Source organism: Phycodurus eques, chromosome 18 (genome assembly GCF_024500275.1).
Source record: "Phycodurus eques isolate BA_2022a chromosome 18, UOR_Pequ_1.1, whole genome shotgun sequence".
Taxonomy (NCBI): Eukaryota; Metazoa; Chordata; class Actinopteri; order Syngnathiformes; family Syngnathidae; genus Phycodurus; species Phycodurus eques.
The window spans coordinates 18,267,563-18,290,880 of record NC_084542.1 but is presented as its reverse complement, the minus strand read 5'-3'; the positions used below and the strand labels follow the sequence as shown (position 1 = coordinate 18,290,880).

Here is a 23,318-nt window from a genome sequence, read left to right as displayed (position 1 = left end):
CAGGCCCAGATTTGCATTTTTTTTTTTTTTGCTTTCAACCCGATACGTCTCGCCATCCATTCTCACACTAGACAAAGATATGTTGGCATTAAATCGGCAATTCCAAACTACCTGAGCGTGACACTGCATTGCTGCACTGATTTATCGTGAATAATAATCAATCAATAAAATGGCATTCACTTTATTGCATCCACTTTTCTGGTTAACGTGCCTACGGCAACTAATAACCATTCTCATAGACGTACGTAAGGGAAACACTTCTTGCGTCATTATCATCAACAAACACAAATGAAATAAATCCAGAATTGAAAAAACATTTTTGGGTAAACTGAAATTGGATTGTCTGTTCACAAAAGTAATTAAAACGAACTTTAATTATTGTGAAAATCCTTTTTTTTTCTCTCCAGGTTTTATATTTAATTTGTGGATGACTGTTCATCTGTCTTCAAATGGTACCGTCTTTATTACACAATACTGTTTTTTAGCGATCTCAGTGCCACGAGGCACAACAGGCCGCAATCTGTAGGATTTTACGGGAGCGGGTGATTGGCCCACCGACCGACCGACCGCAGCATTCCTACGTGGTCTCCCATCCAAATACTAACCAGGACTGACCCTGCTTAGCTTCCAAGATCCGGCATTCTCAGGGTAGTTGACTGGCAATACTGGTTTACTATGTGTTAATCTGATGCCTGAGAAATACCCCTATTACAAAAAAATTCAAGCTCAGCATTATTTTAAGAAAAGACTAAATAGTAGCAAACGGGCTTTAAAAATGAGTTAAAACTAACAGAATTTGGAAAAACAAAGTCATAAGAAAATGAAAACTTGAACCTCATGAAAAATCCACTTTTACTCTTGGACCGGACACATGGCAACATATTATTCAAGCTTCATCAACAAAGCATCACTGAGGTTTAAGGCACCGACGCCGACGTACAGTTCCATGAGTCAGCCTTGAAGCGGCAGGGGAGCTGTTGACCTTTGACACGGCATTCCCGTCAGGCTAGCGCGTCAACAAAAGCCTTCATAAGCACGTTAACGGTACCGCCGCCGGGGAAGCGGGATGGCGAAAAAAGACGATTTTGGTGAGGACACGTGATATGATTTTGGCGTTTGGCTGCCGGCGGTGTACCGAGCGATCGAACGCAGCCGATGGAGCGCCGCCTGCAGGGTATTAAGCGAGAGGGTTGTTTGACCTCGGCGGAGGTCAAGTGTCATCGGTGACGTAGCACCTGAGGCCAGTCAAGAATTTGTCTTATCGCTCTTGGGTTCCCCCAGTCTGGTACCTGGTACCTGGTACCTGTTTGGGGCCACCGTATTTCTTCGCTCATGCGGATTTAAGTCCGATTCCGACTTTTTTTTTTTTTTTTACTCGGCTACTTCTTGCTTTACCCTAAAATCTGGAAACCAGGGTGAGTGACCGCCCTCTACAATTACTTCATTTTTTTTCAAGTCAGCTATTCAACTGAGCCTTTTTGACCCTATAGGGACATCACGAATAATGCAAAAACCAAATGAAGTCCGAGGCGGCAGAGTCGATACATCTCGAGCATGAGACGAGATCAGTTTAGCCTGGATTGTTAGTGGAAATTACGGAGAGAGATGTACATGTGCAATTCAGCTGTAAGGCTGATTTATTTTGAAGGGTAGTGTTTTGGGATCATAGTTTGTGATATATTTTCAGTTTTAACTGTTAATAATGGCAATTCTAAATATTTTGTGATCGACATAGTCATTGATGACCACCCCCCCCCCAAAAAAAAAAAAAACAGGTGCCTCTAGTGCCTGGAGATGCCACAACATGCTGCCAAAGCAACTGTACTGTATCAGTCAAATCCCCGTCACGTGTTTTTTAAAATTGTTTTCATGCAATTCTTTGGCAGGCCAGCTAGCTAATGCTTCCTGGGGTCCTTCTTTGTACCCGTGTAGAGGACTCAAATTTGTAACCGGTTCCCTCAAAAGGGCCCGTCGTCTTTTCGGAGTCTAACCAAGGCGGCAACAGAGTCTTGGTTCCTAAACCTGGGCCTTGGCGAGGACGTGGGCGGCAGCGAGAGTCTCCTTCTGACGGAGAGCAGCCGAAGGATCTCGCCCACCTGAGCCTCCAGCGCGGCGAGCCGGCCGCCCAGCGTCCGGATGTCGGCCTTCAGCTCCACCTTGGCCTCGTACAGCGCGGCCTGCGGGAGGTCCCGCTCGCAGCCGCCGGGCCCGAACGGGTTCCGCTCCATGGGGCTGCGCTCGTTGGGGCTGCGCTCGAAGGAGCTCCTGGAGTCGCCGACTCGGTCGATGCGGAGGTCGCTCTTGGTGATGCCGCTGTCGCACGAGTCCGTTTTATGCAGGGCGGTGGCTTCCCCTGCGTCGGCGCCGCCCCCTGTGATCCCAGCCTCCCCGCCGTCCCCCTGGTTCTGGTTCTTGTTGGATGCTATTTGCTCCGACGACTGAGATCCTTTGGCCCAGCCGTGGCCTTTGTCTTGCTCTCCGACCACAGGAGGAGGCGCAGCTGAGGCGGCATTTTTAAACTTTGCCCACCCTCTAGCCCCTCCTCTGCAGGCGGCCGCCCCCCTAGTCGCCCCGTTCCCCACTCTGTTGACCCCCTGGCTCGGCGGCTTCTCCGCGCAAGGCCTCGGTTGAGACCCCACGGCATCCGCGCTGCAGTTTTGTTCGGACTTCTCAGCTCGGCCGCGAGTTGCGTCGGCGTGCGGCGGCTTCTCCTGCGGGCAGTCGCCATCGAAGTACGGGGACGTTTCCCCCGGCGTCTGGCCGTCCCTCTGCTGCCGGAACCTCTGGAAGAGCTTCCGGACCGGGTGGTCGTCGGGGATGGAGAGCGCCACCTCGTTCCTCCGGCGCTCCTGCTCCCGCTTGACGTCTGCGATCTTTCGAAAGATCACCTGCAAAAAGGCCAGCGGGACATGACAATGTAACGTGATGAACTGTAATCAAACATTTGAACGTTGTCGCCGGGTCACAACGGACCTCACAACTTAAACCAATGAGTCAGCAGGAATGTGCTCAAAGTGCTTCTTGTGTACACTTCATATCATTTCAGTCATGTATTTTCAACCACGACAGCACTTTTGTTGTTCCAAAGCATTCAAGCTAAGTAAGCATTTGCATTTGCATTCGCTTGAAATATTCAAGCGCCGGAAGCAGCAATTCCCCGGGGGAGGTCCTTCATGGGACCATGACGCAACAACGGAGCCAAAACATTTGCGTCCAACGTGATCGTCAGGCACAAACGTTGGCAATGTTAACCTCGTACATCCTCTTGCAATTCATGACGCCAGTTAATTAGCAGCATGTCGTGTTGAATTCTCAATTCGTTGACATGACAGACTGTGAATTCATTGCTGTCATTGAATAATAGGCTTTTGATTCGTGGTCGTTAATTATTTGCCATGTTTAAAAGTTCAATGTGCATTTAAACACTTTTTTTGTTGTAGAACTACAGTGGTAGTTATTACAACATATTTAAACTTATAAAAACATTTGCAATGAAAAACTCATCGCAAACATCAAATGCATAGAAAAGTGTACATATTGTAGCTTCTGTGTACAAGCGTGTGCCTTGAAGAGGCGGGGCCCGGTGGTGGCGCGTGACACCGGCGAGTCTGCGTGAGTGTCAGGGTGTGAGCTGTGGCCGACAGCAGCTTCTGCACAAGTGTGCTTTGAGTGCGTTGATGTTTGATTGATGTCCCGGCATTTCACAAAGGGCTGAAAAGCGCATCGGCGACTGTGACTCTCCTTTTCCACATTCGAGGGCATTACAGTAACTACTGTAAGTACACTTTAAAAAGCCCATACAAAAAAAAAAATAATCAATCGCTCAAAACAATTGCAATATTCCAGGGGCACCGACGACGAACTGCGGAATAGCGGGGGCAACGCTAGTCCTCTAAAACGTTCATTTCCAACTTTTACATTTGACTCCAGAGCCTCCGTGACGTCAATTGTTACATAAATGATCATAGGAATGAAATCATTCATGTTATTTCTCTCCTATGAGAATAATGTATGTGGACAAGGCTAATATGTCAAGCCTGGAGAAGGAAGCTCGATTAAATATGTTTTGCACCTTATTTGCATCGTGATTATTTACTTTAATGTAATGCCTGAAGTGGGATCGGTGATGGCTGGTCAATAGAGGGCGCTAGCGTGCCACCCCACCACATGATTTGCCTTGAACACAAAATATTTAAATATTGATTATGAAATGTTGTCAAATGAGTATCTATTTTTAGATGAGCAGGATAAATTGTATATAATTAGTCAAATGATTTCATCTGCTGTCTGATTTTGTGACGCATTGCCAGTTTTGTAGGCGCGCAGATTGACTATCAAAGAACTTGTCGTGGACAATAAAACCATGTCAAAAAATGGTTTGTATAATTTAACCACCAATAAAATGAGACGTATCTAGCGTGTAGTTTGCGTATGCGTCGGTTACCCGTTTGCGCAGGTTGCAGGTGAGGATGAGGTTGCGCGAGAAGGAGTGCGCGAAGGCCGTGTAGAAGTCCAGCACCCGCATCAGCGCGTCTCGTCGGATCACGTGCAGGTCGCAGTAGGTCAGCGCACGCACGTTGGCGCACGCTCGCGCCATCGTGCTCTCTTTCCAGAAGACGTCGCCAAACACGTCGCCTTTGCCTACACAACAGCGCCACCGGTGTTGGGAAGATGACTTGGCAAATGTACTCGCTCACAATCACAAGTTACCCCGGTGAACTTTCAAATCAATGACTTTCTCGAGGTCGTAAGAACTCATTACGTTGATATTTTCCATGACTTAATTGAGAACGAATGCATCCCAAAAAAAGTGGATTAAAACCACAGATCATTATTTGTTCTTGACAACACAAAATCTGATCTCAAAACACGATGACATGTAAATACATAAAAAAAATATGTTGTATTTGTTGCATTGTACATGTACACACATGCGGACATGATGCCACGTTCAACTCGTGACAAATGTCCGCAATTTAGGCAACATGGCTTCATACGACAACCCCGATAAGGGAATGATGGAGGTTCACCTTCCAACGACACAATGACCCTAAGCACGCAGCTGAAATACCGAAGGAGTGGCTTCAGAACAATGAATGGCCCAGACCGAGCCCTGACTTAAACCCAATTGAGCATCTCTGGAAAGACCTGAAAAAGGCTGCCCACCAACGTTCACCATCCAACCTGACAGAACTGGAGAGGAACCCCAAATCCAGGTCTGAAAAGCTTGGTGCATCATTCCCAAAAAGACTCGTGGCTGTATGAGCTCACAAGGGGGCTTCGACGAAATACTCAGCAAAGGGTTTGTGTGATAGTTCAGTTTTTCCTTTTTAATAAATATGCAAAGATTTCCCCCCCAAAATTCTGTCGACATGGGGTGCTGTGTATACATTAATGTGGGAAAAAGGAACTTAAATGATTTTAGCAAATGGCTGCAATATAAAAAAAAAGAGTGAAAAATTTAAGGGGGTCTGAATACTTTCCATACCCACTGTATATCTGTGTGTGTGTGTGTATATATATATATATATATACACATATATATGACATTGTTCAAAAGTTTAACAAACTAATAGATTGCATACAAGATGGCGCTTGGAAGTCATATTGGGAAAAAAATGTCACGTTTGAGACTACAGCGGAATGGCACATGACCAGAGAGAGCCAATCACAAGCTTCGGCTTTACAAGGAGGAAGTGATATGAAATGAATGCCACCGTCATTGCGAAGTCAATCTTGAGAGTACAAGCAAAACACTGAGTGTTCTTACTTTTGGAACACGGAAAAAAATGTCTGTGATCATATAAATGCATTCTCCATCACTTCACAGTACCCTTACCGCAATGCCCTCAAATGTGAGAAAGAAGAACCACAATTAACGATGCACTTCTTAGTCGTTTAGTGGACGCTGGGAGGACAGAAACAATGAGCTCACTCAAGCCGCTGCTGTTGGCCACAGCTCAATCCCAGACACTCACGGACGTCGCACGTCTTAGTTGTGAGCAAATACTAGTCGTCGTTTGCTGTCGTTCGCAGGTTTGTTCGAGGTCATTTGCAATCACGAGCAGTCATAAGAGGTCACCTTTACCTGTCTTTACCTATCGTTAGCAGTCAGAGCTCACCAGCGGTCGTTAGTGGTCAATAGTGATTGTTGGCTGATATTAGCAATTAATAGTTGTCCTCAGCTGTTAGTAGAGATCACAAATAAATGGTGGTTAGCGGGCCTTAGATCTGTTGTTAGCGCTCAATAGAGATTTAAAAGCAGTGGTTAGCAGTCACTAGCGGTATTGACAATAGCTATTGTTAGCAGTTGTTAGTGGTCGCTAGCAATCGTTAGCAGCCACCTGCGATCACGAGTGGTCGCGAGCGGTTGTTAGCAGTCAGTAGTTTTATTTTTCAACTCGGTAAGCGTGAAAGTGAGACGTGGCTGAATGACTCGTGTACTCCTGGCCTAGCATCCTTGTCGGGGCTCACTAACGGTCGTTAGCGGTCACTGACTTTATTTGTCGTGAGTGTGAGTTGTTGGAGTATAATTTATGTGCTTAGCTATAATAAGCCATTTGCTTTTTAGGCTAATGTTGTAAGATGAATTTGAAACAATATCGAGGTGTTTCAAGCATCGCCGTTGCAGTTCCTACCGAGTATGGCGATGACTTCGTCGTCCTGGATGACTTCGAGCGAGCCGGAGATGACGAAGCAGAGCGTGTCGACGCTCTCGCCGACGTGGAAGATGAGGTCGCCGGGCGCGCAGTGCGTGGTCTGGAACTCCACGGCCAGCGAGCGCAGGCAGCCGTCGCTGGCCAGGCGGAAGGCCGGATGGTCGTTGAACACCTGGCGGTTGAGGTGCACGCAGATGTCCGCCCGCATGTCTTTGGGGCAGATGGACAACACCTGGAAAGAAAACAAAACCCAAAGAAAAACTCATTGAGTGTAAAGTACAGATGTCCACCGAGGTTCACTCGAAAAGTAGTCGTTAGCGACTAGTCGTAGTGCTTTGCCGCCATCTTGTGGCATCTGTAGGTAACTACTGATCTTTTTAGGAGGTGCAGCGATGAATCGTACATTTTCGCTATTCGCGGAAGGGCTCGGTTTCTAGCCTTGACAAATGGAGGCGGAACACTATTTGTGTTAAGCTGCGCCTTTAAGGGGCGCCGTAATGATAAGAGTGACGAAGGGTACCTTATCCGTGTCGATGCCCTTAGACATGGCCCACGTGGACACGATGAAGTCCATGACGCGCTCGCTGAGGCCTTTGGGGACCTGGTAGAGTTTCAAGAAGTCGCGCACGTTGTTGAGCATCTCGTGGTAGCGGTTGGTGTTGGTGTACATCTGCTGGAAGATGGTGGTCACGTTGCCGAAGATGGTGGCGTACAGCAGCGCTGAAAGGTAAAGCGACAAATATAACGTGGGTATTAGACCGCAATCAATAAAACCTCATTATCTCCGTGCTTGTAGTATGGGGCTATTTACATGTCAACAAAAACAAGACTGACAAAATAATTGTATTGACGGACGAGCGACGGTGGCGCAGCGCACGGCTCGAGTTGAACGTCTTTGGCTTTTTTACACACCGCTCGTCATTCATCTTTTCTCAACACGGTGACACACGCTGCCCTCTGTTTATAGCACACATACACGGTACAGACTCCGTTCGAGCGCGAGGTGCCCAAAGTTGTCCGACTTCCAACGCGTTGGCGTTCCTCTCCCCCACCCTTGGCGCGGCGAGCAGAAGTTCACCTCCGAAGCTTCATCTTTTTCTCAAAAGTCTGAAGCGATGGGACGCTGCCCTCTTCAGGAATATGTTCGTCACGATAGTGGTTTACAACCCCGAATTTCACAGACAAGCTGGCTCTTCTACGCTGACCTGTTTTAAAAAAGGACTTGACGAATAGATTTGTCACGGATTTATGAGTTTTGTCACCGAACAAATCTAACGTGTACGTCAAGGGAGTGCTGTATTTGTACTTGGATGTCTCCCAGCACGAACTTAAGCTGAAGTGGAAGTCCGCGCGCACACACGTTCGCCCAGAGAAGACAACAAGCGTTGTATATTATCATTTGTAATGCACGGCGGCCATGTGAGCGGTCCTGGCTGCCTGCGGTGACCTCAAAGAGTCAGTCAGCGTCTCGGACCGGGCGCGCGGAGCCAGTGGAGGGGAAAGAGGTTAAGACGCATATCCGGCGAGATGGCCGCTCGCTCGGCGACGACTGTACGCCCGGCGCACGAGGCCCGCGGGCGCCGCGCTCCCTCTCGGGCCGGCCGACCTCGCGTAATCACCGTATCCGTAGCGGGACATTCATCGGTGGTAATTGTGGCCCACACTGGTGCGGACCGGGGAGCTTTCGTGATTTCGCAACAGCGCCGCCGGCGTACTGGTGGTGTCGTACTCGGAGGGGGGGCGGGGAGGCTCCGAGCGCGGCTGTCACTTTGTGTCGCCCTCACTGTCGTTAGCGCGCCACCTTCCGTGATGCCGCACAGGAGGCGGCCAAAGGCCGGCGCGAACGCTCATCGGCTGACGTGCAAAAACCTTCGGTGAACAACATGATCGGCGGTCGTGCTTTCGGTATCGCTACCGGTTTTTTCAAAAGGTTTCTTCGGGTTAGCCTCAGTTTCCGATTGGGCCAAACATGAGGCCTCCCTGTATACATTTACAAAGATTCTTTTTCCAAAATATTCCACTGGTTCTGTTTTTCATTTGATTCCTTCGAAAATGTCACCTGACAAACAGTATTTGGAGAAACAGCATGACAATAAAAATGATTATTTTTATTTGAATAAAAATTGCACTGCATCACTATTATTTATTTGTATTTGACTTTTATTCATTTCACAAACGTTACCATCCTTATTTCAAAACCCACATTTTTGAGACACCGATCAATTGAGCTTGTATTCCTTTCCTCTGCGGCAGGATTCAAACCTTCAACCCTGCAATCCTACCACACCGCCCTTTTGCTAATCTCTCACGTCAAATAGAATTCCACGCCATGTCGTTTTAAACGCCGCGTTTACGTTTATGTACGCGAAGCGGTGGTCCCTAGCGGGGGCGGGGATGACGTCCGGCCCCCCACTGAGAGACCCCCACCCAAGCCACACGTGTGCTCCACATGTCACTTTTCATCAGGCTTCGATGGGAACACCAGCCCGGTGTCGCCTGCTCTCCGTTTATTACCTAACACTGGCAAGTGTGTGTGTGTGTGTGTGGGGTGGGGGGGGGGGGGGGCACATGTTGGGGGGGCTCACTTTCAGACATGCAAATTTACGATCACATATATAGAGAAAGAGGAACAGAATGGGTTCCATTATGTTTTCTTTTTCTCAATTCCAGTCATAATGTCACAGCCCCCCCAAACTCTTGAATGCAAATGGTAGACTCCCATTGGCCAATACCTAACGTCATTCGACATGTACCACAAAGGGTGCGTTTTTAAAATGACTTCAGTCACAATTTTCCCGCCCCACAATCAAAAACGATACGGTCCTGTTGTCTTGCGTCCTCACCTGTCAACCAGGAAGTAGCCCGTTAGCCAACAAACGCACGGCCAAATATTATCCTATGACAGGATTTGATCATTTTATGTGGCCCGCATAAGCAAATCAAAATGTCTCGTCGTGTTCTGGTGTCATCCCATCGAGATATTCCAATCCCCCTTTGAATCCTCCATGTTTTGATCGGCTTCTGATTTCAAAACCGGCTATTCGTCAATACCGGATGTATTTACAGAATATGAGGTCATCTTTCATCTTTAGGGGTGCGCAGTGGTAGCGGCCCTCCCGGGGAAGTCATAACTACGACGTGGCCCGTGACCCCCCCCCCCCTGCCCTCGGGCTTTGGCCCAAATAATAGAAGCTCCTAACCTCGCTTCAAAAATAGTTCATTGGCACCGAGATGCCACAAGATGGCACTAAAGCACAACTTTGATGTTAGACATGGCACAAAAACAGCAAACAGGCACGTTTTCATTGAATAATGGAGTAAAGGTTTTTAAAAAAAAAAGTCAATTTGCAAATTGCTACTATGTGGTAAATCAATTTACAATTTGTTCCAATTAGCGGCGGTAATTAACTAATCATATTTACCTTTCTGTTGACGTGTTGTTGCATAAGCCAGTTAGTTCTCCTTTGTCTTTTGCAGCGGACACGTTACACTTGATCTTCTTTGTGACGTGATCCCAAACTTTGGACATTCTGTCTTTTCCAAACTCTTTGCCGCCGGCTTGGACTTATTGCTACGACACTTTGCCGTAATAGTCGCCTTTGTGGAAAAATGATCGCCACGAAATCCCGCGACATGAAATGAGATACGTGCGATTTTAAAATCCGCAATATGGCGAGGGGCGACTGTTTTCATCCGAAAGACGAGCCTCTTCTCTATTCACTTGTGCCGGGAACTTAAAAGGACGAAAACGGAGCGAGCCCACTCTAGTTCTCGGCGGCTCAGCGGAAGGAATCCAAAGAGAGTCGCGTACTTACATCCCACCATCATCATGGCCACGGAGAAGATCTTCTCCCCGTCGGTGGTGGGCGCGATGTTGCCAAAGCCGATGGTGGTGAGGCTGGTCATGGTGAAGTAGAGCGAGGAAATGTAGAGCGTGTCCTTGTCGGGGCCGCCCTCCCACCGCCCCGTGCCGCTGGCGTTGTAGCGGTACGGCGTCCCGATGCTCAGCGCCAGCTGGTAGAGCCAGCTGTCCGTCTTGATGGTGTTGGTGGTCTCGTCGATGACCTCGTGGTCGCCGATGCTGTACCAGATGCAGGCCAGCCAGTGGGCCACCAGGCCGAAGACGCACACCAGCAAGACCAGCACGGCGGCGCCGTACTCCAGGTAGTGGTCCAGCTTGCGGGCCACTCGGCCCAAGCGCAACAGCCGGATGACCTTCAGCGAGCTGAACAGGCTGCTCAGACCCTGAGGGACAAAGGAAGGAATCTTCTTCAGTGGATATCGGAAAGTCTGTTCTAAATGCCAGACTTCTGTGCTACCGACACCGAGATCAATGGCGTTGGACCTTTTTCTTGTTTCGTGGTGATGTGTGCTTTGGTTGTTTCATCATTTCGTCTTTTATGTGCCGATGAAGCATGCCAACAAGGGAACCCAAATGGGTTCATTTGTTTGTTTGGGTCAACTGGCGTATTGTATATCAATGTGTGTTTCGTTTACTGCATAAAACCGATAGAATGGTGGGTAAAATCATGCCGTTTATTCCTATTTGTCCCCCCAAACTGCGGTTTTCCCGTCATGTGGCCTACCAAAGTTTTGTCTGTGGATTGCAGCGGCGTTAAAGAGCAAAAGTCCCTTACTGGCAGAACCGAGTCCTCCGTCCTGGTCCCGTTCCTGTGGAAGTTTGACGAGTCGCGAAGATGACTCGGCGGGGACGGCGGCGTCACAAAGTCCTTGCGGAAGAGAGATCAAGCGCAAGACGTTGAAGCGGCGCCGGCAAGGAACCCGAGCGTGGCTGTTGGCACTCACCTCTTCGAAATGCTCAAAGGCGTTGATGATGTCGTAGGGCAGACAGGACAGCAGGTCGATGACGAACCAGGTCTTGACGTAATTCATGCGGATGAGCCTGGCGTCCGAGATGACCTCGCCGGCGGGGCCCACGAAGGTGGTGTGGAAGTTGAGCACGATGTCCACCAGGAAGATGACGTCCACGACGCTGTCCAGCACCAGCCACGCCACGTTGTTCTGCCTGGTGCGGAACGACACGTTGTAGGGCACCATGATGGCCGTGTAGAAGGTGAGGATGAGGATGATCCAGTCCCACGTGGTCTTGAAGGTGCAGTAGTGCAGGATGATGTGCGGCGGGGTTTTCGGGGCTTCCTGCTTGTACTGGGGGAGGATGTCGGAGCCCAGCTGGAGGGCCTTACGTGGACCAGAAAAGACCACGTGAAACTGAGCTGCAGTGAAGTCCAGTTTGCTATTTCTAGTTGCTCGCTTTTCTTCTGTACACTTACACCCTGTGGCTAGAGCGAGCCCAAATTGTGGGCGTCCCCTGTCAAATTTGGCTTTCGGAACCTTCTCTGCACCGTGCGGGTGAAACATCTCGTCGCGCTTGAAGTTTGGATTCGGTTACGACGTCGCCACACGTTGTCAGCGGCTTCCAGAAAGCTATCAAATGTATGTCGAGAGACTCAACCAAAAAGATTTGTGAGTCTGCTGTCAAAGGGCTTCGGTCATGATATTTATTGGCGAAGACTTCGACATTTGCTTTGATTTGTGGTCAAAATAGGTCTACGTGATGAAGTGGCTCGGCCGGTCCGTAGCGCAAGGAAGCGCGGTGTTCTGATTCGATGGCTTTTATTGGATTTATTTCCTACAGAACCCCCCCAAAAAAACACGCTGGTCTTCAAAGTGCTCGTGTGCAGAGCGCACGTCTCGACTGGCTGACAACACATCCGCAATTTGAAATATTTTCATATTTGAAGTGCGCTTGATTTTTCTCACGGATTTCAATGACATTCGCAAGTCTCAGGAAAATCCCACCCTCGACAATTTCCAGCCAGCCAACGAATTCAATCAATGAATTTCTCGGTTACGCGCGGTGGGTGTGCTAGAAGTACGGACGGGGAGAATATGCGTAGATGAAAAGTGCGCAAGCCTAAGCACGTAAAAAAACGACCTGCATCATTTATTTGCCCACCTCTGCCAATCTGGACGGCTTGTGGCTGACCTCCGTCTTGCTCAGGGGCGCCATCTGCTGGACCAGGTTGCGATTGTTGGTTAGCGCTCGCGTCAGCCTGGCGAACTTTGTCCATCCTGAACACAAACGCACCCCCCGAAAAACATGACTGTAGCCATACTATTTGGTTGTATCGTTTGGGCAGCGTCACGTGTGAGTGCAATTGCAGCGAAGCTTAGTCAGGGGGCAGTAGTGAGCATGCTCATAAACAGGAAGTCAAAACTGCCTCAAATGTGAGTTCGCCAAAAGTAGCAAATTTGGCTTGGAAAGCAACGGAAGGTATCACCCCGTGTTACTGAATATGTACATGTATTATCCATTTTTAAAACATTATAGTTGATTATTTTCTAGTTTATAAATTGTGTATTTGTATTAATAATCGATCATATTTCATTTAAGATGAATTATTTGTTAAAATGTTATGAATGTTTAATTCCTAGCGTTTGAGATAGGAAAATTGATTGTAAATACAAAACAACCAACTTTTTGTCCCCGCCTCAACCTGTCACTGTTTTTATTTTAGATTATTCTATGATTTCCTTTTGATTTACTTATTTTGGTGTCTTCATTCATTTTTTAAACATTTATCGTATACTTTTTTTAAAGTAGATTTCTTCGTAGTACATTTTGTTTGCTTTGTTTTAAATTGTTTTAATCAATTTGTGTCATTTTCAAAATTTCAAATATCAAAACATTTAGGGGATTGGCGTATTTTTTAAAATAAGGATGTACAATTTTCTGAAATAAAAGTGGATTTTCTTCCTTTATGAATGAAACGATATCTTCAAAACGTATGCATTAAACATGTTCTGATTAATGTATTGCAAAACATAATAATAATAATAACAAAAAACAAAGTCAATCAACGTCGGGCAGGTCGGAGGGCCGGAACCCGTCCGGGACGGCCGAACGCGCGGCCGCTGGCCTGCCGAAAACCGTCGAGCAATCGTTCGATCTTCTTCAGATCCGCACCGAGGCGCTAGTTCGCTCTTTGGCCTCACCGGGAACACAATTCGCCACAACGGAGCCTTCTTCCTATCATCCAACCTTCATCCATCCATCCATCATCCTTCTATTCATCCATCGTCGCCCCCTTCTGTCCCTCCCCAATCCTTCCTTTCTTCCTTTGATCAACCATCCTTCCATTCACCCATCTGCCCATCTCGCAATTCTCCCTTCTTTTGATCCACCCGTCCTTCCTTCCTTCCTTCCCTCTATCCTTCATTCTCGTCATCCTTCCATCCCTATCCATCGTCATCCTCGCTCTATCCTCCCTTCCCTCCGCCCATCGTCCGGCCATCCTCGCTTCCCTCTATCCATCCGACCATCCCGCAGCGGAGGCCTCGACAAAACCGTTTGAAATTCTCGGTCCGGCTTGTGCGCCAAGGACAAACGGCGCACTGGTACACGGACGGCCCATTTGCCCCCGTCAACGCACGAGCGGCGTCGCACCTCGCGCGGCTTCGTCCTCGATGGGCTGCTTGAAGAGCGTGATGTCTCGGAAGGTGCAGAGGAAAAGCACCACCTTGTCGTTCTCGTTGCGGATGGGCGCCACCTGCATGTACAGCCAAATGGGCGTTCCTGCCGCCACAAAAACAAACAAACAAACACACCAAATGAGGAGGAGAAGGTCCGAGTGCGGGTCGTCGCGGCGTACGGCCCCCGGAAAAAAGCGAGGCTTACTGTTTTTGGTGTAGAGCAGCACCTCGTAGAAGTTGGACTCGTAGCCGTCAAAGGTTTGTCGGATGTGGTCGACGGTCGTCCTGTCGGTCAAGTCTCCGTACATGAAGCTTCAAACGGAGGAACGCAACACCTCGTTCCCTTTAGCACAATAATGCAGTGGCGCCGCTCCCTCCTTCTCGCCATTCATCCATCCATTGTCCTTCCTTCCATCGGCCAATCAGCTATCATTCGTTCAGCCATCCTGCCCTTCATCCATCACTCCTTTCCATCCATTCAGGCAGTTTTTCATCCATCCATCGATCCTCCCATCCACCCGCGCTACCAACCTCCCTCCCTCCCATCCACTTTGTGGCACTGAGGCCTCATATCTTCAATTCTCACTGAGGCCTTCAAACTTCCTTCGCAGCAGCCCCATAAGAACGCCACTAAATGTGTACATACGACAACGAAAAACAAGCCAGCATATACTTGCACGTGCTGCTCCTGTGCATGACCTCGGCTCTGTGGTAGCCGGACAGCTTGCAGAATCCGTCATTGCTGTACACCACCGGCCACTCCACGATCTGCGCGTTTCCCAGCAAGAAGCTGGTTTCTGGGGGAAAAAACAGCAACAGAAACTCCAAAATATATACTTTGACACTGCATACTTGGTACATTTTGCAATCAATTTGGCCTCATAGCAGGTGAACTATTGATTCTATAACATACAAACACGTTCACCCTCTAACACGCCGACAATAAACGTATTTAATTGAAACAATATGTGGGGGGGGGGAGCACGAAAGCGCATCCAAATTTCAAGCAGCAATAATAGTTGTTGATAAAATGTTTATGCTCCAGCCGCGGCCTCGATTAAAAATGCACGAGGAGCTGCGAAAGTTCCCGAGCAAGCAAATGTTGAGGAGTGAAAAACCATTGCTCCTAATGACTTTGGACGTTTGGCGGGGGGAAAAACACTTTAGGCTGCCGTGCATTGGCTTCAAGCGCGCGGACAAAGTCGAGGCTAATTCAACAAACGTGTTTCGTTCCGTATGCGTCAGAATAAATGTCAGCGGCTGTGGAAGAGTCCAATTTTGAAACAGTCATTGCAGCAATTTGGTCCAAAGTATGCTTATGGAGTCCAAACTACTTTGCAGGGGAATTTATGAAGAGGGTGGTTTTCAACCGCATGCTGCCGAGCGGTGTGAATGAAAGCCTCGCTACTGCGACAGTTGCGCTGCCAGCCCATTTTATTGCAAAGACACCGTACGCATCGCTCAGCACTGACGCAGCCGCGACTGAGAGATCCAATAGCAGCGAGTGCATTTAAGATGGCACACGCCAACATATAGGCCGCCTCTTAAACTAAGTGGATCATCCCTGCAAGCGTCAAGAGAATGCAGTTGGATGTTGCATGTTCTTCTCATCCACCTTTTTGCAGTCACTTGCAGTGTCCCAAACATTTGCTGTTTGGGATGCCTCACAAAACCTTCCCTTTTGAGTTATTGAAGTTTGACTTCAAAGCTTCTATCCAAGCGTTTCATACACTTACGGCATTCTTCCAAAGTCAAACTCACCACTGGAGCGTCGCACAATATTCTCCAAAAAGGTGTTTTGCGGGGCCACCAGTCCTCTTTTGCCCCCGTGCATGGTGCAGGCTGCAGGGCGGAGACTCGGCGCTGCTCGCTGCTCGCTGCTCTGGAAGATGAAGCTGGCATCAAGCTGAACGAGCCTCAACACTCAGTCAGGCAAAAGTAAGTGTGCCCGCCGCCGCCGTGCAAGTTGGAGTCGCGCTCACAATGCGTTTCTGGCTGAGGCTTTTCAAACTAAAAGTAGATGCTGTCTTGGTTTGTCCCTTACTCCATCGCGTCAGTCACATACTTCAACGAGAACACTCGTTTGACATTGAACAAGGTAATAATGCCCAAATGTCGCTTTGCCTTTTGCTTCGAGCACTCGGCGGCTACTTACACGTGCGAACAAAAGCTATTACTTTGCATTAGGAAAACTCCATTTCCAGTCTTGTCATCGCTTCTTTTGTGGAGAGAAACCCAACGATTGGCGTGCACGGAGATCTAGCTTCATGATCACTTCAATCTTCTTCTTTTCCGTTGGGCTTGTCCCTTTAGGGGTCGCCACAGCGCCTGATCCTTTTCCACGTCGGCCTATCTCCTGCATCCTCCTCTCCAACACCAACTGCCCTCACGACATCCATCGACCTTCTCTTTGGTCTTCCTCTCGCTCTCTTGCCTGGCAGCTCCATCCTCATCATCCTTCTACCAATATACTCACTTTTTCTCCTCCGGACGTGTCCAAATCATGTGCCGCCCTATGTTCCCGCCTCTTCTGGAAAAAAGTGTTCACTCCAGCCATTTGCATCCTTTTTGCAAAGTCGACCACCATCTGTCCCTGCAAGTTCCTTTCCCGGATGCCCACTACTTGGTCGAGCTCCTTCCAGAATTTCTCTTTCACCTCCAGGTCACATCCTACCCGTGGGGCGTAGCCACTAATCACACCCTCAATTTCAAGTTTCAACCTCATCACTCGATCCGATACTCTTTTCACCTCCAAGACATTCTTAGCCGACTCTTCTTTTACAATCACCCCGACTCCATTCCTCTTCCCATCTACACCGTGGTCAAATCATTGAAACCCTGCCCCTGAACTTCTAGCCTTACCGCCTTTCCACCTGCTCTCCCGGACGCACAATATATCAACCTTTCTCCTGATCATCATGTCAACCAACTGCCGAGATTTTCCTGTCATCGTCCCAACATTCGAAGTCCCCACATTCAGTTCTCGGCTCTGTGCTTTCCTCTTCTCTTTCTGCAGAAGAACCCGCTTTCCACCTCTTCTTCTTCTTCGACTTCGACCCACAGTAGCTGAATTTCCACCGGCGCCGTCGACCTGCGGGGCTCATATTCATATTGGTTTGGCATTTGTTTGTTTTTATCCGGGCTTGGGAGCGGCCTACAGTTTGCACTGGCTTGTGCCCCCCATAGGGCTGCATTCTTCATTATCATTTCTAGAGTTTTTAAATCGGGAATGAAAGTTTATGTATATTATTAACAGGCTACATGCTGTGTCTGCAAATGTTTCTCTTGTGGTTCAATATGATACAAAACCAGCTACGTTATGTCCATAATCCTAGGGAAGTTGAATGTCTATCTATCGCTCTCCATTCTTACATCATCCATCCGCCCCCGTTTCTTTTGGTGTAATGTGCAATGCTCCGTAGTTTCAGCAGAGGGCGCGCGGAGATAAGAAGAACAAAGTGGGTGTGGCGGGTAAAGCAGTGGAAGAAGAAGAAACGCTGTACCACCGAAGAAGAGGGCCGCCACAATCCGGATTTGACGCAGTTAGCGACATCCCGGGCGGACCGGGCCCGGCTCCGTGATGTAATATTGCACTTTGGATGCTGCTGCATGAACCTCCGTGTTGTGTGTTGGATTCACGCGAACACCGACCAAACGAGCTTTCGACACGATGGCGACGGGCGTCGTCAAGACATTCGCGGAGACGTGTCATTCTCTCCAGGACCCCCGCCTGGTGGCGAGGTTCCAGCACCTCTGCGGGGTCCGGGGCACGTTTCCGGAGAAGGCGAGCGTCGAACCGCAGGACGGCGACGGCGACGGCGATGACCGCCCCGAGCTACGAAGGAGGAGCCCCGGGGACGACGCCAGCAACGGGGCGGCCGTGCACGCCAACGGGAAGGCGAGCGAGCCCGGGCCCGAGGACGAGAGCTCCGCCCGGGCCAAGCCCCTCCGCAGGAACTCGCTGACCGGCGACGTGGGCCAGGAGTTCCTGATCCGCAACAAGTTCCTCTTCTATCTGTTCACCTTCGGCACGGAGCTGGGCAACGAGATGTTCTTCATCGCCTTCTTCCCGTTCCTCTTCTGGAACGTCGACGCCCTGGTCAGCCGCCGGCTCATCGTGGTGTGGGCCTGGAACTTGATGGTGGGCCAGTCCACCAAGGACATGGTGCGCTGGTCCCGGCCGGCCTCGCCTCCCGTGGTCAAGGTGGAGGTCTTCTACAACTCCGAGTACAGCATGCCGTCCACGCACGCCATGACGGGCACCGCCGTCCCCTTCGGCCTCTTCATGCTCACCTACGGACGCTGGCAGGTCAAAACAGCCGCCCGGGGAAACGCAACATGTCACAGTTGCGGCTGTAACAAAAGAAAAAGTCCTTTGCGAGAAATAAAGTAGAAGTCATCATATTACAACATTTAGGTTTGCATAAAGAGATGAATACAAAAAAAGACAAACTTCAAAATTGAGCGTTGTTATCTTTTGTGAATCCAAAGTATGACATGCGGCTGTAACTATAAATGTCCAATGAGTATCATCTTTTAATAATGTCGACAAGAACACAAACAGTGAATGTGACGTTGCCGAGTGCGCCTTTCAAATGCTCATAAATCCCACTTTGATATCTAATAGCAGCAGTTACATGATTAACTTGACAGTACCTGACGAGAGGGTGTGACCAGACTGGAAAACTAGTTAACTACGACCCATGTTTACCACTTGTTGCTAGGCAGAGTTGATGACTGTCCTCCGGGGGGCGGGGGGGGGGGGGGGAAACTGACAAATAATGCTGTTTTGAACAACAAACTCAAAAGAGCCGACAGGAACAGGAAGCCAGTCGCTTACCCCGAGCGAATGTTCACCGCTTATTGCGATTGATGCCCTACCCTGTATGAAGTCCTTATCGTATATTCCTGCATAAACAGCACTACTAAAAAGCTGTGCTGATCTTGTATTGAAAGTGACGACATGCTCCCATCTAAAAGTGGTTTAAAAGTGTGAATTTTACAGACAAGCGGGCCCTACCCGTTGAAAAACGTACTTGACAATTATACACCGTACGTCGGCAGCAGTGAACTGTTGGGATCCTAGTCGACGAACGTAAATGTCTACGGGAATTTCACAACCAAACCTCTGCTTTAAATTGTGACAATTCAAATAAAATGCATATCGTCACGACTGGTAGCAAGCGCGCAGCTAACCATTACTTCGCCGTTGTCTGTCCACCAGCTTGAGCCACTTTTAAGTCTGCCAGGTCTTGCAACATGTCATCGTCAGGGCAGCGGAAAGAAATTCAGTCCGAATGTCGGTGGGCCTTCGTCATTGTTCAGACGCGGCAGCCGCGCCGCACCGCGCCGCGCCGCGCCTTCCTGTTTCTAAAACGAGCCCAGCGCATTCGGGCCATTGCGATAAAGATCTGAACGGCTCTTTTGCCAACGTGCAATGCCTACCATCCGACAGAGTGCATGTTATGCGACGACGGGCGGCTTCCAGTGAAGGAGAAGACACTCGAATAAGAGTTCGACAAGAAAAATTCCTCCTCTGTGTATGTTTGTAATGTGTTATTTTTGTTTGTCTCCCAGTACCCGTTGGTGTTGGGTTTGTGCGTGGCTCTGTGCTGGAGCGTGCTGGTGTGTGTGAGCAGAGTCTACATGGGCATGCATTCGGTTCTGGTAAGTGGCAACACAGCACGAGTACCCGACAGTGGGGCTCACACTGCACGTCAATATGGTTCCTAATGTTGTGTCCTGCAAATGACCCGTACGTGTTTTAGACATCAGACTGACAGAGAAGTCGGACCAGTTTCTCCAGGAACAACGAAGAAAATGTCACAAAATCGAAAACTACCATCTACGATCATTATCAGTCATAAACAACAACGCTACAATAACTCATTTACTGTCGTGGACATTTACATTTGTCAACTGGAATCCCATCATTTACTGCCACCGACGTTTATATTCGTCAAATACGTTTTTCAACTGGTAGTTGTGGAAGAGGGTCTCACCCAGCTTGTTTGTGAAATTGCTGTTCGTAAGACATGTTCCACTGCTGATTACTGAAGAACTGAAAAAGGTCGAAATGAGCTTTATTTCCCGGTAAATGAAGAGCGTCTGCGCTTTCTTTTGGTTAGGTAAGTTTGGTGTTTATATTGTCACAGACCACATTATTCTGTGGCTCAAAAGATCAAAATGCTCCAAGACGACCGGCAATATGGGGAGCTCTGCTTTGAAGACGGCTGGCAGTGAATGAGTTAACTTAGCTTAAATACAATGTTTACCACAGTGGCCATACATTAAATGACAGTTTATAGCTGTGCAGCAAAAAAATGGTTCCTTAGCACTAATCGGCACTGAACCTGTAATCTTGTAATGGAAAGAACTGATAAACGTGGCCCAGATAACATTTGATTGTATCCTTATTTGATCACTAAGCGACTCGTGTTTGTTCCTATCAAATGCAAACATTGTTTTATCAGTCAGCTGTTCCTACCGATTCCACAGCAATGACGTAAGTGGACCACGGCGGCGCCTACAGGACACGATGACTGCGGCATGAGTTGTGGATGGAAACAGATTCAAAGTGAAGTCATTTGTTTGTGAACGTTGCAGGAGGTGATAACGGGCTTCTTGTGCAGCCTCCTCATCCTGGCCTTCTTCCAGCAAACTTTGGACAAGATCGACGACTTCTACATGACGCACGCGTACGCGCCGCTCGTCATCGTCGTGTCGCACGTCGGCCTCGGACTCGTGGCCTTCTCGCTGGACTCTTGGAGCACCTCCCGGGGGGACACCGCCCAGGCGCTGGGCACCGGGGCCGGCGCCGCCCTGGCCACCCACGTCAACTTCCGGTTGGGCCTGACGGCGGACCCCCCGGCGTCCTCGCTGCCGTTAGCCGCGCCCTCGCTCGTTGCCGGCGCGGCGGCCCGCTCCCTGCTGCGCTTCGCCGTCGGGGTGGCCGTCATCCTGCTCACCCGGACGGCCATGAAGGCGCTCGCCATCCCGTTCCTGTGCCGACTGGCCGGCCTCCCCGCGGACGACGTGAGGCGGGCGAGGCAGCGCGTGGCCGTGGAACTGCCGTACCGCTACATCGTCTACAGCGTGGTCGGCTTCACGTGCGTGTGCGTGGTGCCGCTCTTCTTCAAGCTGGTAAACCTGGCGTAAGCGCTGTCCCGGCGGTGTTGTCGTGCACTGCTGGATTTCTTACCCACCGATATACGGGGTGAATGCCAATCTGGTGATATTTGAGCGTCGTCCTGAAATTTCTCCCGAAAGCCCCATATCCCTGGCTCTTTGTGATTATTTGATTATGCTTTATAGCACTATTTTAAAAAAGTTCCCAGGTGTCTTAACAAAATGTATTAATCAAAATACTACATAAAGAATGACGGCACACTTAATATCCACTTGTACCACTCCGTTTGACATCACTCGGTTTTGGGGGCGTGGTCCTGGCTCGTGCAAATGCAGAGTACGGCCTTCGTCACCATGACGACCGGGGGCAGACCTTGGGTGTTGTGAAGAAGCGATGGCTTCTCGATGCTTATCTCAGATGCTCACCCCTGTGTGTCCAGACCGCAAATAACTGAAGCATGCGCGAGTGCTGCCGCTGACCAAATGTAACCAAATATCCACCCTGCGCATGTGTAGAAACTCGGTCTGGGGTCGGTTATTTTGAATATGAGTCGCGTTGCGGCCTCGCAATTGAGCAAAATTCAGAACGGCCCGTCGCGGACAGACTTTCCGAAATGGGCAGATGATAAACAATTGAGTCGTTTTCTTTTTCAGAGACCCAACTATTTGCATAAAAACAATTTTCATAAAATTGTAAATAAATAGGTCTTGTCTTGACACACACCAGAGAAGAGTCATTAACAACCCCTTTCAAATTTGGATGATTACAAAAAAAAAAAATCAATCATATGAAATGAGACTGAAAAATCAAGCCGTATTCTCCTCTCAAACGTTGTGGGCGTGTCCACTGAATCTACTGAAGCCATGCCTGCACAACTGTCAACTGTCAATCAAATACCACTTCTGCGAACTGGAAAATGGACGTCAGTTTGTCGAGCATCTTTCTTATGTCTGTGCATAACTAAATGTTTAGGCCATAGAAATATATCTATATATATATTAAAGCATCCCGTGGCTGGAATATATTCATCGCGGGGGGCTTTACCACACCGTGACAACGAGGCGCTCTAAAGTGGCCATGCCATCCTGAAGCCCCGGTCCACACACTGGCTGGGAAGTCTGACGTTTTCGTTAAGAATAAAATCTTCCTTCCTCCGTCTTTCTCTGCGTGACGTGTGCACTCACGGCCGACAACGAGGCGCTCTAAAGCGGCCAGGCCAGCCTGAAGCCCCTGTCCACACGCCGAGTGTCAAGTCGGACTTTTAAAAAAAAAAAAAAAAAAAAAAAAAATTCTCCCTTCCTCATTCTCCCATCTTTCTGTGTGTGTGCATGCACTCAATGCTGACAACGTGCCGCTCTGATGCGGCCTAGCTGGTTGCTGATGCAAATGAAGGGGCTCAAGTTCTTCTATGGTGGGGGAGGGGCGACTCGGGTCGCACTCCAAAGTGCGTCACGCAGCACCGTTTCAGCTGCGCTCCCAAAGAATCAAGAAAACTGAAATGGCGTAAAACCTTTTGCACATATTTTCAGCAATTATCTTTAAACATGTATCATACAGTATTTAGATAGAAATCTCAGAATACACTTTACAGGGTCTTGAAGTGGATGACGCTGCTGTTAATACAGTACTGGAAATAGTCTGAAAAATGCACAATGTAAACAGCTTTAAAAAACAAAAAAAACAAAAAAAAACTAACAAGCACTTGAGAACACACTGGCAAAAGAAGGAAACCAGACACACATGGCTGCTTTTCATCTTCCATGAAGTATTGGGGGGAACAAAAAAACAAAACAAAAAACACTTCCTATCCACTGGCAACTCCCCACACAATCAAATGTTCCGTTTAGTTTGTTTCACATGAATTTCCGATGACTGCTTTTTTTGCATCACCGTCACTTTGCTTTGAATAAGCCAAACGATGAATCGTGTTTGCTAAAACATGAATGTATTCCAAATGATATTTGATTGTTTTTGTCTAATCTGTATTCCATCACCACTATTATTATGACTTTGTTTTTTTTTGTGTTCTGCTCCAT

At 48.7% G+C, this 23,318-nt stretch overlaps 2 protein-coding genes across 2 annotated transcripts; one reads left to right on the top strand and one right to left on the bottom strand.

Annotated features, from left to right (window-relative positions):
- Nucleotides 1-1,396: 1,396 nt before the first annotated feature.
- LOC133417398 (potassium voltage-gated channel subfamily H member 5-like) lies at nucleotides 1,397-16,033 on the bottom strand. The gene is made up of 12 exons (XM_061705140.1): nucleotides 15,915-16,033; nucleotides 14,827-14,950; nucleotides 14,359-14,465; nucleotides 14,128-14,256; nucleotides 12,637-12,752; nucleotides 11,466-11,858; nucleotides 11,297-11,389; nucleotides 10,475-10,904; nucleotides 7,180-7,379; nucleotides 6,639-6,891; nucleotides 4,445-4,641; nucleotides 1,397-2,888 (listed from the first exon to the last, which is right to left on the bottom strand). Exons 1-12 carry the CDS (start codon nucleotides 15,985-15,987, stop codon nucleotides 1,959-1,961), a joined length of 3,045 nt encoding a protein of 1,014 aa, XP_061561124.1. The 5' UTR covers nucleotides 15,988-16,033; the 3' UTR covers nucleotides 1,397-1,958.
- Nucleotides 16,034-17,621: 1,588 nt separating this feature from the next.
- LOC133417276 (sphingosine-1-phosphate phosphatase 1-like) lies at nucleotides 17,622-23,030 on the top strand. The gene is made up of 3 exons (XM_061704904.1): nucleotides 17,622-18,462; nucleotides 19,731-19,820; nucleotides 20,760-23,030. Exons 1-3 carry the CDS (start codon nucleotides 17,824-17,826, stop codon nucleotides 21,309-21,311), a joined length of 1,281 nt encoding a protein of 426 aa, XP_061560888.1. The 5' UTR covers nucleotides 17,622-17,823; the 3' UTR covers nucleotides 21,312-23,030.
- Nucleotides 23,031-23,318: the final 288 nt, after the last annotated feature.

Excerpts from the sequence above, each read along its gene's own strand:
- LOC133417398 (XM_061705140.1), bottom strand. The coding sequence starts at position 15,987 with ATGCACGGGGGCAAAAGAGGACTGGTGGCCCCGCAAAACACCTTTTTG. Across the intron at positions 11,859-12,636 it reads AGCCGTCCAGATTGGCAGAG|GCCCTCCAGCTGGGCTCCGA; the intron begins GTGGGCAAATAA and ends GGTCCACGTAAG. Across the intron at positions 6,892-7,179 it reads AGGGCATCGACACGGATAAG|GTGTTGTCCATCTGCCCCAA; the intron begins GTACCCTTCGTC and ends TTTTCTTTCCAG.
- LOC133417276 (XM_061704904.1), top strand. The coding sequence starts at position 17,824 with ATGGCGACGGGCGTCGTCAAGACATTCGCGGAGACGTGTCATTCTCTC. Across the intron at positions 18,463-19,730 it reads TCACCTACGGACGCTGGCAG|TACCCGTTGGTGTTGGGTTT; the intron begins GTCAAAACAGCC and ends TTTGTCTCCCAG. Across the intron at positions 19,821-20,759 it reads TGGGCATGCATTCGGTTCTG|GAGGTGATAACGGGCTTCTT; the intron begins GTAAGTGGCAAC and ends TGAACGTTGCAG.